The following is a 16,061-nucleotide window of genomic DNA, read 5'->3' as shown; positions in this document are numbered from 1 at the left end:
CAGTTGCATTTATTGTAAAGGAAGCAGCATGTGATATTCCAACAAGCTGGATAGTGTTAGACCACCACTAAGCCTTATGGTTAATGAGAAGCAGAACCCCCAGACCTCACTTGTACACTAGGGTGTGCCACAGGTACAGGTGAGGTGACCAAGCCACCACAGCACCTACTGACCTCCAGCAGCTGTGCTCTCCCCAGGTCACACCCCAGAACACAGCTGCTGCTGCCAAAGAGCCCCAGACATTCCATGGCAGCCAGCACCTATTGTTGAAACTGCAAACAGGCAACTGAAGTTACACTGTTCACACGACTAACAGAAGAATAGCATGCCTTTTTTATTTTGTTTTTATTTGCAAAGTCACTAAAAATCCACTTGAGGAACATAATAGAGAAAAATGCTTCATTTGAAAACAGATGTGGAAGGCAAAGGGGAGTAGAACTTACTTAGCTGCAGTACAACTACCTGAAATCCTGCAGGCAGAGAGGAGCCAGGGTGAGGATGACCGTATCGTGTCCTACCAAGCAAGTTTTCCAGAGCAACAGCTGCAGAATCTACTCACCAAGACAGCTCAGCCTGTTGAGTAACTCACACAGGATTTTATCCTCAGTAATAATGTGCTTTTCAGAAGCACAGCTCCTCTGCCTGCCCAGTGGGCTGCCACAGCAGAACATCCAGCTCCAGGAGATCTCCAGCTTTGTCTCAACTCAAACAGACAAGCTGTGGGGTACCCACTACTCTGCAGCTTTCCACCACTTACCTTGGAGAATTTTTTTTTTAAATTTTGGGTTGGGTTTTTTTGTGGCTTTTTTAATACTGGCCTACAAAATCTGTTGCTAGTCAACCCCCAAGGCACCTAAGTAAATTCCCAGACAATCCAGGCTTTAAAACTGCAATATTCCACAGGTATGCAGATGCCCTTTGGAAACGGTGCACCTGGAGGGCACCCAGCTGTGGCCATCGAGCACAGCCACCAGGAGGAGGCTTCCACCATGGGAAAAGTCTCAGCAATGAACCCCTCCCTCTCAAACCAAGGATTCAGGCACGCTGGGAGCAGGAAGTGACCTTCAGCCCTTCCAGGAGAGCAGCTCAAAGGAACTCCTCGGAGTCGTGCCTCTGGGTGGGTCAGTGCTAGGACAGCTCTCCTGCAAACCTCCCCCCTGCTCCCCCGGGCAGTTCCTGGAACTGGGTCACAAAAATAACCAAGCCCCCCCTCCTCCACCAAGCACACAAACTAGGTCTCCTCAAAATACATTTTTTTGTAAACACATTAGATTGTTTTCATTAGCATTTGAATTGCCTTTTTTGAAGGGCAGCTGTAAAAGTGGTAGTTTTGGCCTGCCTCTGCTGTATTGACAATGCAGCATTTCCTCCCACACAGGACACAGGATACTCCCAGGACAGGTGCCCTGCAGCCAGCTGTGAGCAGTGAGGAGGCCTCAGGAGCTGATGACGTGCCCCGACCAGGTCTCGTGCTTGGTGCCAGGGGCGAGGTGGGTGATCACCACCTCCACTGCCTGCAGCTTCTCGTTCTTCGGGGGGATGGTGCACATCTTGTAGGTGACCTCATCGCCCGCCACAGGGACGTACTCGCCTTCGATGCTGCGGAGGGGAAGCCTCAGTGAGTCACAACTCACATCAACACTGACTCTTTGGCAGCTTATTTAAAATTTTGTCATTGTTATCTTAGGTGCTCAAGATGCTTTAGTATTTTTTTTAATAGAGCCCATCATCTGGCAAAGCCCGAGGTTAATTTTGGTTGTCTTGCAGCAAAATACTGTGCAAACACTATAAACACCACCATAACTCTACAAAGCAACCAGACAGGAAAAAAAAAAGGGAAAAAAAAAATCCAAACAAACAAACCACACTCTAATATGCCTTAAAAGATGATCAGGTGAGCCCAGCCTTGGACAACCCAGCCGTGGACCACGCAACAATCTCTTCCTTGCTGGCGGCACTAGAGGGCAGGGCTGACACTGTTTGGCAGTTTGAGGGCTGGATTTTTTTTAACCTCTAGGAAGTTGTTTCCACACCCCCCCCTTCCTCTTACAAAGGGTTTTGAAGTGTGTGTTTGTTTTGGTTTTTTTTTTTCTCCCTCTTTTTCTTTTTTAGAAGATTGTGCTATACCATTTTACCTTGGTCTATGGTATAAAAAAAAAAAAAAAAAAAAGACAGTGTCAAATATTTCAAAAATACTTGCTGTGAAAAGAATTCTGTGACCCTGATCTGTTAAACCACAGAAACTCCCCTCCAGCACGCAGCACTCTGGGAGGTTTGCAAGAGTCACTCACTCCTGCCTGGCCTCTCCCAGGGTGAGGACATGGGCACTGGAGGACTCGCTGTGCACTTGTTACTGCGTGAGTCTGTACCTGGAAACGGTGGGAGATGGCAAACGGGCTGTCACCTTCTGGTCAGAACCAGGCACTGCTGGAACAGAGCTGCACGGGGAACAGCCTTCCTCACCTCTACTGCTGTGTTCAGCAGCAGAGCTTTCAATAGAGACCCCAGCACGTGGCAGTGCAGACAGGCAGAGACACCTTCCCACCTGGCACCACCACTCCCTGACAGCTGAAAGGACACTGCTTCCCTTGCTGTAAACGTGCCTCACCTAGACACAATCCCAGGCTCAGGTTCCCCTTTGCTGACAACCTTGGCTCTAGATTTCGTGTTGTTTGAAGGTTTTTCCCAGTGTTTCCCAGCAGTACTTGTATTTGCTAACACAAACACTGGTTAAAAATTCTACTGGATGCCTAATTGGTATGACTTGTGTATTCACATTACACTGGGGCTAAGGTTTGGGTTCAGGGGGAAAAAGAAAGAAAAGCCTCAGAAATTTGGCACACCCCCTTGGGTTTGTTATTTGCCTCCACCGAGAGCATACCAGGAGCATACCTGCACCACCCAAGAATCCTACCCCACAAATGCCTGTTAATTGCAGGGGTCTAAGATTTTAACAGTGTTCTTTGTATCCACTCCCACCTTGTGACCCATTATGGTTATTTTCTATTGCAGGAAAAAACAGCAGGACTGATAGGAGGTAAAGGGGCTGGTCCTTACTGCCAGCTGGAACTTCAGATTTTGCTTCCCCCCACAGTTCTGTAAAACTTCAACTTCTGCTCCACCTCTCCCCCACCCTTCCTGCTTTAAGGGCTGCCTTGGCTTCTGCTCCCCCCAGCTTGTGCACCTCGACTGCTGCTCAGGGACTGGCACATTGGGCTGTGGCTGAGCAGAAGCAGCCTGCACTCAGTGATGAGACAGTGAGCAGGCATGAACAAGAGAAGCTAAAACTGACCCATAATCTGTAAATTCTCCCATAGCAAATATGCAAGAGAAGTCATTGCTTCCTCACTGGTTGTATCAACATGGTACTGAAAACACTCCTGTATGTAAATATGGATCTAAGTACTGCTACAAGGAGTTAAAGGCATTCTCAATGCCCATGGCTTGAAGTACATTCTTCAGACTTTACTTCCCAGGGCTAAACCCCTGCTCCAGAGCTGCCTGTGACTCCAGCTCCACACCCAGGACTGCACACCCTAAGCTGCACTCTTCAGAGCAGTGCCTGGGAAAGTGGCAGTAAACTGAAGGCAGAAAACATTTACAGAAGAGTCAAGATAAAGCCTCCCTGATGAGGCCTGAGAGCCCCTCCCCTCCTCCCCACACAGGCTGCTCCCACTGACCTTTATGTGCTTCCAGCATCTCCAGGCCAGTCTGCCAGCCCAGCCCTGGCCCATACTGGACAGACCATGTCCAGGCCCCCACACCCAGGCTCCTGCTGTGGCTGTCCACTTACTGCCTTCATTCACACCCCACTCCCCTCATTTCTAACAGGTTTCAGATTTCTGCAGGTGTGATGGGGCTGCACACCCAATACTCCTTGTCCTTCCAGGAGCAGTTTACCTTTTTTACTGCCGAAGGAATTTGCCACCAATTTCTCTGTAGTTTGACTTTGAAACAGTATTTTCATCCTAGCAAGGATGAGAAGATGCCATTCGCAGAGCCTGACAGGTGGACATGAAGCCCCAAGAAGAGACAGAGGACAGGGTCAAGCCATAAGTGAAAATAGGAATGCCACGTAAAAAATTACATCTTTCCCACCTGGGTCACCCTTTGTTGCCAAAAAAAAAGTTGTTATTGAGCTAAAACCACATTGCCATGAGCAGTAACTCACAGGTTACTGTGGCAACCCATGCAGGATGTCCACCCCACCCAGGGAAGGCAGCACCTTTCAGTGGAAGGCAACACAGCACCCAGGTTGTGTCTGCACAGAGGAACGTGGGGCCAGCCAGCAGGGTGAGCCAGAACATTTCCCAGCTCAGATGCAATGAGCAGACAACTGGAGTGGAACATCTGTGCCAGCTCAGGTACAGCCAGGCCACTGCAGCCACTGGGCATGGAACGTGTTCCTCCTGTGGCCTCGAGCACGGGGAGCAGCTGTGGGCAGCGTGTCCAGGAGCACAGGCAGAGAAGTGGCCTGGGGCTGGACCTAGAGCAGCATCTCCTCTTGGAGGAGGCCACTCTGCAGCCCCAGGTCCTGCCTCTGGCTCCTGCCCACAGGAGGAACAGGCACGGCGAGGGGTGAGCTCAGCCACCACCCTGCAAGCAGCACGTGGAACGGATGCCCTGCCCAAGGAGGGAGCTCATGTTTGGCTGAAAGGGTTTTTTTGAACAAACAGGAACCTTACATGTTCTTTAAAAGCTCCTATAAAACAGGATGAGATGCAGCTCACAAACTAAACACTCAAAATCTGCAAAAGATATCAGTAGGTATGGTTAATGTAGAAAAGTGGATTCACACTGTCTCCTGAAGCACCAAAGCTGTGCCAACACACAAAGTCAGGATTTTAAGCTCCTGAAAAACAGAGCCAAATTAGGTATCACTTGAATCTTCAAATTCAAGTGAGGAAGTTTAGTTTGAGTGCTAAAAAATTTGGGGTGAGTTTGGTTTAAAGCTGAAAGATGAATGTATACCAGGATGGGGTCTGGTAAGAAAGGGGTTGTAGATGTGCTGGTAACCAAAGGGGTCCTGTTCTTCCAAGAAAGGGAAATGAACTGGAATAGATCAAAGCAAGTAAACAGAGATCTTGGAACAGATTCAGCCTACAACAGCCACACTATATACCATATAAGTTAGAGGAAGTTAAACATGGAGGTTTTTTATGTTATATATTGATTAAATATTTTTAGATCTGTGTTTTTTACTTTTACCCATCCTATAAGTTGTATGTTGATTTAGAGGAAGGTGGGGATTTTCACTGCTATTTAAGAGACTAGTGTGTGTTTCTACTCAAAATAATGGATAGCTGTGTACCCAGGAACTTTAAGACACTTGAACAAATTATGCTAAAAATAGGAAACTCTTTCCTGATGTTAGTGTTGGAGTGAGACACAATAGAGTGAGTTTTAGATTACCCAGCAACTCCCATTTCCCAGCTCAGCGCCAGTCTGGTTCTGTGGAGCTTTTTATCTGCACTATTTTTAGGGAACTGGGAAGTTATTAGGAAATTACCTAAATAAGGAATATTCTAGTTCTTCCTTCACAGCTGGTATTCATATTCCAGGGCTCTAGTTAAACCTCTTGGGACAAAGACTAAGTCACATGGAAACATTTTTGAACAGAAGTTTTTAGTGAATCCAGAGCCTTGCTGGTCAACAAGCCTGCCATGGATCACGCCGTGCAGCCACCTCCCATGGACAACGGGCTGGACTCTCCTGTAGGCTTCTTGAAGCTCAGGTAACACCCCAACACACCTCCCAGGAAACCTGTATTCTTACTGAGCTGCAGGACAGGGCAGAGCAATGAGCTATTCTGAGTCACTACTCCTGAGTGGCCTCCCGTGCAGGCCCAGGGTGAGCTGCCAGCTCCAGCACTCCTCAGGAAAGCCAGTGATGGTTTTATCAAGCTGGCTGCCAGGCAAAGCAGAAGCAGGGCTGCCTCCACTGTCCACTCACACTCCTAGCTGGGCAGGCAAGTGTGGAAGGACTCCAAAAGATGAAGAATCCCAGCTGTTAGCACCCTAGCAAGGTCCCTGCTATGGATTGCCCTGGTCTCTGTGCCATTGCAGAGACCTTCCCAGGAGCTGCCTGGTCCAGGACAGAAGCTGCACTCCCCTCCCAGCACAGAGGACATATCACCCTCTTGCCCAGTTCTCCAGTGAGATCTCTAGTCATGGTTTTTGAATCCACATTCAGGGACAGTTACAGCTCTGTGTTTTCAGCAGCTAGTTCAACACAGGCAGCACACCATGTTCCATGAGGAAGAAAGTGTTGATCACAAGAAGCAGAGCTTTCCAAAATGCCTATGTGGACCCAGAGGTCCAGAAGACACCTGATCCAGCTTGAAACCAGTCACAGTAATACCTACTGCTTGCATCTGGAAACCAAAGCTCAGGGCAGTTAAGTTCTGTGCTCACTAACCACAAAGAACCTCCATTCTCAGGTGGCCACAGCCTCTGCAATGCCCACTGCCCAGCCTGCAGGTAGAGTACAAATCTTGCTTTTGACCTAGAGTTTACATCAATTAGGTGGAGGTTCTGGGAAGGTTTTGCTACAGACATGACCACGTTGAGCTGGCTCTCCTGCACACACCAGTGCAGAGCTTCCTGTGCCAGCTGGGGGAGTGTAGGAACCTTAGGAAAAGGCTATCCACGTTCTAGCCATAGCATATGTCCAGCAGAGCCAGGGAGTGAGATGCAACAGCAGAATGGGACCTTATCCCTGCCTGGGAGCCTGCTGAGAGATCAACTCTGTTCTGTTCAGCACTCCTGAGCTGCAGGCATTAGAAACATCCCCTCCTGAGGTCACAGCCCAGCACACAAGCAAAGCTCAGCAGACTCCAGGGACCCAGGTGTGCCGTGTGCCAGCCTCCTGAGGGGAGCAGTGCCAGCTCCCCAGAGCCAGGGCTGAGCCTGGGCTCAGGAACCCAGCCTGAAGGACAGCCTGAAGGCCTCTGCAATGCAGCATTTTCCTTCCCCTTCACAGCCAAGTAGGAGCAAACTGCAGAAAGCCCACAAGCAAAGCACACGGGGCTTTTGTTCCGTTAAATCAGCTGCTTTTGCAAAATAAAATCTTTAAAAAAACTAAGAGTGTGGTCATTCATTGGTCACTGCTCTCTTGTGAGCTCCCTCCTTGCCTTGCCCTTGCAGCTACACAGGCTTCAGGCCAAATCCCAATCAAATGCAAAAGCCAGAGACTAAATGAGTATCTATCTCTGAAGTGCCCACTCCTAAAAGCACTGGGAAAGCACAGAGTGGGATTCTTCAGCAGTGCTCTAAAGCACACTGAGCCACCTTACAGGCACCACAGCCCACCTCCCCTCATCCCCCTGGGTCCATGGCCTCAGGACCCCTCTGGAAGGTGAGCTGGTACAAACCTGTGCGTACAGGCAGCCACTCCTGTCCAAGGCATGGGACCTCAGCAGCCAGCACTGCAGGGATTCCCCCTCTGCTCTCCCAAAACATGCCATGTCTACAGGAAGAGTGCAAAGAGTGGAGCTGAAGTCACCAGAGCCATTACATCCCAACAGCCAAAGTGGTTCATCTCTGTGAGAACTGACCTACTCCTGGTATGGAGCAGGAGCAGAGGAGGTGAGATCTTGAGGAGGATACAGTCCTCAGCACTGATGCTACAATAACACCATCAAAATGGTGACAGCAGAACATGACACAGGCTGGTGGAAGTGAAAGCATTAATGGTGCACATCACTATTAAAAATGTAATGAAGGGTGTTTAAAAAAATTTCACTCCAGGTAAATGAATTTGCCTTTGCTTCCAGCTTTCCAGAGACATTACCTGGCATTACCACCTCAGCAACTCCTCCCTCCCCATGCTTGCCAGCTGGGGTTCTACAGTCACTACTAGCAGGTGCATTTTCTTTCCTGCCCTGGGGGTGGGGGAAGTATTAAACTGGGCACAGCTGGGCTGTGGCAGCACCCCTGGCTGGGTGGCAGGGCTGTGGCAGCCCCCTTGCTGTGCCAGGCCACGTGCCCGTGGCATTGCAGTTTCAAACCTGCATTTCAAACTGGCATTTCTTGCAGTGTATATCTACAAGACCTGACAAGGCCCACTCTTCACAGCAATGCAGCTTTGCTGCCACTTCCACTCATAAAACACATCCACATGCCCATATTCACCTTAACTTCTCCCACAGATACTGAAATGCTGAATTCTGCAGATGCCTAGCAAGGAAGCTTTTGAATGCCACATATACTTAACCTTATTTTTAGGCTAATGCTGACTTATGGAAATGGAAACACCTTGCTAAGCATTATCATCTTACCAAAATAAATGGGAAGCTATGGGGAACAGACATCCCACTTCACAGAAGACACTTTCATTGAAGTGTAACCTTACAGCTCCCCAAAGCTTAGGGAAGAAAAAAAAAATTAATTCCTCAAATTAAATGTTTATATTTAAAAACATTAACTGCAAGACAGGCAGCTTGTCCCAATGCTCACCACCTTCCTAATCATCACAGCTTAGTGATGAACACAGGAACAGTCTGTCTTGCTGAATCCAAAGTGCAGTACCATTTTATCCATGTCACTGAAATCTTAGCTTTAGGCAGAACTAATCCAGGAGAAACAATCCTATTTCACAAGTATATACCTGTACTGCACCCAGACAGTGAGCAAATGGATGTCTCTCTTGCATTCAGGTTTAACTGAGTAAAATAGGTAGAAAATTGTGTGATAAAGATAAGCAGTACCTGAAAACACACTACAGAAACTAACTGTTGGAGTTTCCTGAGCCACAGCCATGGTTAGAGAATGCTGCTACAATAAGCACCTCCCATTAATCAAGTGCAATGTTTCTAATTCACTGTGAAATAAGCTGAAATGAAAGGCATTATTAATTTGTCTTTCCAGTGCTGCCTTGAATCAGAATTAAGACAGTGATCCCGTCACCCTCTAGCACTGAAAGCTGTTTCAAACAATTCAAACACATTCAGAGTAATTAAGGAACACAATGTGCTGAAACCTTCAGTACTTCAATAACTGCACTTTTTACTAACAGATTAAGGCAGAAACATCAGCTATTTTTGAATTTAAGTTCTGAGACAGTACCTGCATAAACATTGAAAACAGTGGCCCAGTCCTTGTTCAAGAGGAAAAAAAAAATCCCATTGGCTTCAAAGGAGCAGAATTGTGCCTAGAAAAGTTGCATGAAGCACATCCTTCAGCCCTACAAAATCTGTATGAACCAACCTTGCTAAAATGTTTCTGACAGAGCAAGGAAAACAGTCTTTGAACACACAAGTGATGGGTTGGAAGAGGAAAGGCATCATTTGTAGAGATAGAAGGAGTGAAGTGCCATTTTGAAAGCAAAGGAGATGTCAGTTAAACATCAGGTGCAATTAAGAGCCAGGTCTGTTAATTACAGGAAGAGACTGCACAGGGAGGCAGTGGATCCCCAGCACTCACATTGTTAAGAGTGCTTTGGATGAAGTATCTGCCAGAAAGGCACAGGCACTCTCTGGCAGCCATCAGGGTAGAGGTCTCCTCCCATCTTCTCATCTACAGGAAATTTCAGCAGCTGCCATGCCAAAGAAGACTGCAGCAGACTGCAGCAGACTGCAGCATGGCACACAGAGCTCCCCACCTGTGTCAGCACTAGCTTGAAATGAGTACCTAAAACCAAAGAGAAGCAGCCAGGTCCAGCAGGTAGGGCTCTAAGCTGAGATGGAAAGCTGGAGCTTGGGCTGAAGGTTGTACCTGAGTGGGCCAGAGCCCATCACCCTCTCCCACCCAGCAGCTCTCTCCCTCTCATCCATATCTCCTCTAGCTCTCCCATGCAGGGGTGGTCTGAGGGCATGGCCAGGGGAGGGTGAGAGTGAGTAGAGAACTGGACACGCAGCAGCAAAATAAACATGCTGAAAATACATCAAGAAGTGTGGCTGCCCATGAACTTGGCAGCTCATTCAATAGATGGGGTGCATGGAGGAAAGGGGAGGGTGGCACACCACATTCAGGGCACAGTTACTCAAACACAGTTATTGATGGCTCACAGGCAAAGCATTCTGAAAGCACACGGGATCAACAGGCCAACCAGCACTGCCCATGTACGAGGGGGCCTCTCACACAGACCAGCAGAACCACAGCAGACAAAAAAATGCTTTCATATGTCCAAGGATTTCAGTACAGGAGCCATATGGGAGTCTCAAATAGGCAAACAAAATCATCACTGGAAGTTCTGAGAATTGTGGCTGACTGGAGGGGGATGGAGGGTAGGAGCAATTGCTATACCCAGAATCAAGTAGTCAGGTTTGAGCCCAGAGAGAAAGATCTGCTGAGCTACAGAAACTGGAGAGCACCTGAAAGATTAGTTCAGATGTTGTACAGAGAAACAAAGGGCAGCCCCAGTCAAAAGGTTAACTCTAGGGTTTTAAAAGGGTTAATTTCACATAACTGAAGAATATTCCACTGAACTAACTGGAAGAGAAAATGTAGAGGAAAAATTAGGACTGAAAATAGACAGGGCTTTAAAAAGAATTCATTAGAGGGCTGGGAATTCATATTTCTGTTGTAACTAAACCCCTGCTCATCAGTAACTGGATAAATATTATAAAATACTAGAATAACTAGAATACAAAAGTAACTAGAGGTCAGACTAGCTGTTCACAGTAAAATTTTTAAATTGTGATGTAAGAAACTTTATTTTTAAGTTATTCAGGAAATAATGAGAAATTGTGCATTGGTATTAGACAAAAGAAAAAGAAGACATTAAATAACATTTCCTTGGATTGAACACCTAAGTCAGACCACCCAAGCCAGACCACCCAGCCCACGAGTCCTAAAGAGCCTTGGCTTGCCAGCTCCCACCATGCAGCACCAGTTCAGAAAGCTGGAAGAAGCCCAGTGTGCTCTGTCTCCAAGGACACATGCCACACACAAGCATGAAGACAGCTGGGGCACAATGTGATTAACTTTGGTAAGGCTTTTGTTGACTTATCACTGGATAACCACTCCAAACAACAAATAAGGATTATACAGCTTCTACACTGTAAACAGTGCCTAGGCTGAAAAATGGTGACAGATCTAAAAGAAGTTATTGGAAAACAAACATTGAGTGACTTTAAAACACACCCTCAGAGACCAGTTTCTGCCCCAGTGCTGGCCACATCTCCATCTAGGAACAAATACAAACTGTCTGTCAAACCTTGCAGATCAGCCAAGCAGTAAGTAACAAAGGCAGCAGAGTGAGGGTGTGTGGAGTGGATCCTGTGGCAGGCAGGACCTCATCAATGAGATGTTCTGAGCACAACCCATGTGAAGTCATCCATCTAAGAACAAGGAGTGCCAACACTGCTGCTGGGGATGCCAGACTGTACCTGGGACTGTACCAAACTGATGCTGCAGAGGGTGCCAAGGTCAGAGCAGATAGGCAACTCGACAAGAGACTAGGGATGAGAGGGCTAATGTGATTATGGGATGTACAGAAAGAAACAGCAGGAGTCTGGAGAAGATTTTTATCCTCATATAGCAAAAGTGTGTACAGTGTATTGTTGTAAAATATTTAACTTCTACGGCTCACTTAGAAAAGAGACTGGAAAGATTGTTTTAGACTGGAGAAAAAGTTCCCAGTGAGGGACCTGAAAAGCTTGATCTGTTTAGTTTATCAAAAGGTAGATTCAAAGGTGATGGTTCTCTGTGTTCAAGGCAAAAAAGTAGAGGGACTAATGAACCCTTTAACAGAGAAAGATGTAGCTATAAGCTGTTCAAAACTGAAACTAGGTAAATTCAAGGAAGAAAGTATGACTTTTCTTAACAGTAAAGATAATTAGCCTTAGTTTAATAATGGTACAAGTAGTGTAAAGTGAAAGCAGTGAATATTCAGTGTTATAAATCTTCACATTAAAACTGCGTACTACATAGATGATTTGTTTCAGGTAAATGCAGGTTCCTGGGTCCAGGGGAAACTGCAGAACTTATTCTAAGAGATCTGACAAGATCATCTTCTAGTTTAACTTGACAGATTTATAGTAATCCAGGAAAAGAACAGCATAATCTGTCACTGCCAGTAATATCTGCATAACTCCTCTTTGCTGAGGTAATGGTGACAGACTATAAACCACTCTTGTACCCAAAACATGAAAAGCATCCAGTAATTAAGGGAAAGCAAAGCTCCAGCCTTCCCTGGCTGCCCAGACTTACTCAGAGATGTGCACGAAGATGTCAGGCCCTCCATCTGCAGGGGTGATGAAGCCGTGGCCTTTGGAGCGGCAGAAGCACTTGCAGACCCCTTTGTAGATGGGACCCTCTGATGCTCTCACAGTTCTGCAAAAGCAAGCACAAAATGTGGATCACTGCTGAGCTCAGATGTGGCAGCTTCCAGCTGTGTCAGGCAGAGAACACGAAGCAAACAGGCACAATGGTCCCAGTTCTCACCCCCAGTGAGTATACACCCCTGCAGCAACAGCCCAACACTCAGTTGCACACACTGTACATGTTTTGCCTGTTGGCTTTAAGGGAGATAAAGATGAAGACTTTGCTAGCACTATAATCCATCAGCTGCCATCTTGACTCCATCTGCTGTATCACCTTGCCAAATTTTCTTTTGGACACTATACTAACTGTTAGCATCTTACACTTCTCATATGAGTACCAGAGTGCACCTAAGTGTTGCACGTCCTGTCCCAGATTTAACAGGAAGTGTGTGGATGTAGTAGAGTGTACTGCCATTACATGCAGACATGTAGAAATGTGTGCACACCATGTGAACAGATCCACACACCCCTTCTGAGTGCATGTCTATCGTTACCCAGCCAGACCAGGCTCCAGTGAAGTCACTACTTCACCCCCAGAAGACCCCAGCAGGCTGCAAAGCCCAGCTGGTGTGCACAGCTCACAGCCTCCAGACCCATCACCACTGCCATGGGACCTGCATTTTAAAACAAGGCAAACACAAAGACAAGCCTTTAGGAAGGCTCACTGCTATCAAGAAAAACTTAGCTGAACTGTGACCCAGTCCAAAAACTGTGTGATTCAAGTCAACATATTTGATGGGGAAAATGATTTAATCTCCAGGGATCCAAACTCCCTCAGATGCTTTTGTTACTCATACAAATTGTTTTAGACATCTTCCAGGGTTTACACAGAGGAGTTATAAGATGAGGATCTGCCCATGCCATGACTATCTGGTAGGTTGCTTCCCTGTTAGAAGAGGATTTTGGTGCAATTCTTCAAACTCAGTAAGCTCTTCTGCTGCCACTTGGTTACATGCACCAATTTTGACAGTTTCCCAAATATTTTAAAGTTTACTGAAGCCTAAATAAAATAATTTAGAAATGTGCTAACAGTTCTTCTCCTTAAGTCAAACTAAAGAAATACGGTTGAAAGTGTTAAAGAAAGAAGAAATCTCCATTACAACACTTCATTTCCAGCTCTGTAAAGCTGTCAATGCACCTGACCCCACAAGTGCTCGTTGCACAGAAAGCACTCACTGCCCTGAATAAGCCATTAAAGCTCAACTGCATCTTTCAAGAAGATAAAGCACTGTGGGGAATAAGGCCCCACACTTGCAATGAACCAAAATTAAATAATGCCACTGAATAATAAGCCACTGTCACATTCATCTTTTCTATACAACTGTGGAGCCAAAGCTCACCTAGAGCCCCTCTTGTTTAAAGAGGATGCTAAAATAAACACAAATTTAGAGCTATTTTGATTTTTCAGGGCAAACAAATACAGCAAGATTCCTACAATAATTAACAATTAAAGAACTGTGGAAGCCAAATAAATTCTTAAGTTCTGTAAGAACCAGACTAGAAGTAACAGCTGAGAATTACAAAGAGTTCATTATTAACACAGCACTGAGGCAAGCTAGCTTGGAATTGCTTTTCAAGGGCAATCCCAATTATCAAGTCAATTATCTTCCTTTCAGTAACCTACTTCTATTACCAAGTTTAAGGCACTTGAAGATTTTTGAAACTGACAACATATAAATTCTTCTGCTGCTGCTGCTGTTCTTTTCACCTCAATTTGAATACAGAAGTAATAATACAAGACTTCATTGAGATTGATGCTATTTAAATCCGCATGGATAACTCTTGAAGAAAAGAGCTGGGTAACTGCAGGAAACAAAGAGGGAGAAGCCTGCCAACCAGATTAAGAGGCATAAAGTAAGGTAGCTGCAGGTTTGAGATCTTACTTCCAGTGTTCCACTCAGCACTGCCAGACCCCACTTTACACAGAAGTAAGTGCAAGACTGGCAGAAGTGCAATGGATTAACCACAGCTTCACATTATACCCTCAAATCCTGATTTGAAGGCCACTGAGATTAACAAAAGCCCACATTGCCTTCTGCAGGTCAGCACCTCACTGGGAGGCCCATTACAGGCACTGGGAATATTTTTGCAACAGCCAAACCTTGCAGCACCACCTGCTGCTGTGCTGCAGGTATTCCCTCTGGGTGGGGGCTCCCAAGGGCCTGCACTGTGCCACGGGGCTACAGGAAAGCTCAGGGAAAGCCAGCCAGCTCTGCTGTAGGATCACTGCCCCAAGTAACTGCAAACAGCAACAAACCTCACCTCACTTTATGGAAGACCTCATATAATCTTAGAGAATCACAGAGATCAGGGTCCATACTTTGAAAACCAACATACTCTTTTACAGATCTGTTTCAGCAATCCTAAATGGAGATATGAAAGCTGAACAGGAAAATGAAACAAGCCCTCTGAAAAGGGACAGGATCATGGACCATCCCTAAAATGTAACCTGGCTGATGGTAGCACAGGTGTCAGGAGTGAAAGAACTAAAATCTCCAGTGAGGTCTGGTCCAGTGCTTTAGGGCCAGTGAAAAGATGTCATGCTAAAAGAGGAGGTGGAGCTGATGAGTAAACACCAATCGGTCCCGAGAGCCACAACCCAGTGTCTGCAGAGGCATGGAGCAAAGCTTCTGACAAGAGAGGCTGTTCTGAAAAATCTCAGTGTCTTTTCCCTCCCTGTAAAACTCTGGTCTTAAAGAGAGGAAAAGACTAAACATCCTTCAGGCAAACAGAGCACTGAAAAGCTACAGGCGGTTTGGACCAGAAGTCTCAAATAAATTCTGATGCCACTAGAAAAGAAAACAGTAAAATACCCAGGCAGCCATCCAGACCCAACCCCCCCACTCCAGCCCGACTCCCTTCGCCTCGGCAGGGCCGGGCGCGGGCTCGGTGGTGCCTGCGAGGGGCAGGTTCCCCAGTACTCACGCCGAGAAGGTCCTGGTGCGGCGGGTGGGCAGGGGGCTGGGGATGAGGTACCCTCTCATGGGCGACGGGGAGCGATCCCTCGCCCTGCGGGTCTCGGGCAGGTGGAGCGAGCCGGGCGAGGGCGGGGAGCTGTGGCACTGCTGCGCGGCGGCAGAAGGGGGCTCCGAAGACATTCCTGACGCCTGAGAAGCCTGGAGAGAGGAAGAGAGCTGACTTAGCCCAGCACGGGAATTGCCATCAAAGCCACAAATCCTTCAGACGACGATTTTGTAAGAACACGACTCACTTCCTGCAGAGGTACGTGTGGACGCCGTGGCAGCAACAGCTCTTGCTGTGTCAGAGAGTTCATTTTCAAAAAGTTTATGTTTATGGCTCACAGCTTTTGTCAGCTGTCCTAGGAAGCTCCAGTGAAAACTGATTACTCCACAACTAACATGTACTTGCTTACTCCTGCCTCGCCCACAGGCGATGGCTCCTGAAGCAGAGCTCAGCCCCAACACTTGGTATCGGCATGCCCCATGCAGCTCCCAGAAATATGGGGTTTGACCACTGGCGCCTCCTGCATCTGCACCCAAACACATTCCAAGAAACACTAGAATAAACGCTGAAAGAAAGGCTGCATCTCCTCTACAGGAGGTTAGTTTCACAGTACGATCACCAATGCCAACTTCGTTGGTGCTACTCATCTATTAGCACAGTTCTGTCAGGGCTTGTAACACCTTCAGTTTGACTGTAAGGAGAAAATCATACGAGTGCTCCTTAATTCAGTTCAGACTGGAGTCAGATGGTTAATTTACTCTGCCAAGGACAGACACATGGACACTGCTGGGAGGCTGTGGCTGACCACAAGGAGGTAGCCCCTCCAGCCTGT

At 47.0% G+C, this 16,061-nt stretch overlaps 1 protein-coding gene across 1 annotated transcript; it reads right to left on the bottom strand.

Annotated features, from left to right (window-relative positions):
* Window positions 1-1,436: 1,436 nt before the first annotated feature.
* Window positions 1,437-15,363, bottom strand: CARHSP1 (calcium regulated heat stable protein 1, 24kDa). The gene is made up of 3 exons (XM_008939536.1): window positions 15,191-15,363; window positions 12,153-12,275; window positions 1,437-1,599 (listed from the first exon to the last, which is right to left on the bottom strand). The coding sequence occupies exons 1-3, from the start codon at window positions 15,361-15,363 to the stop codon at window positions 1,437-1,439; spliced, it is 459 nt and encodes a 152-aa protein (XP_008937784.1).
* Between the last annotated feature and the right edge of the window lie 698 nt (window positions 15,364-16,061).

The sequence above is a fragment of the Merops nubicus genome, unplaced genomic scaffold (assembly GCF_000691845.1).
Source record: "Merops nubicus isolate BGI_N331 unplaced genomic scaffold, ASM69184v1 scaffold6684, whole genome shotgun sequence".
In the NCBI taxonomy this organism is placed as follows: domain Eukaryota; kingdom Metazoa; phylum Chordata; class Aves; order Coraciiformes; family Meropidae; genus Merops; species Merops nubicus.
The sequence above is the reverse complement of the archived record's forward strand: the minus strand, read 5'-3'. Positions and strand labels throughout refer to the sequence as shown.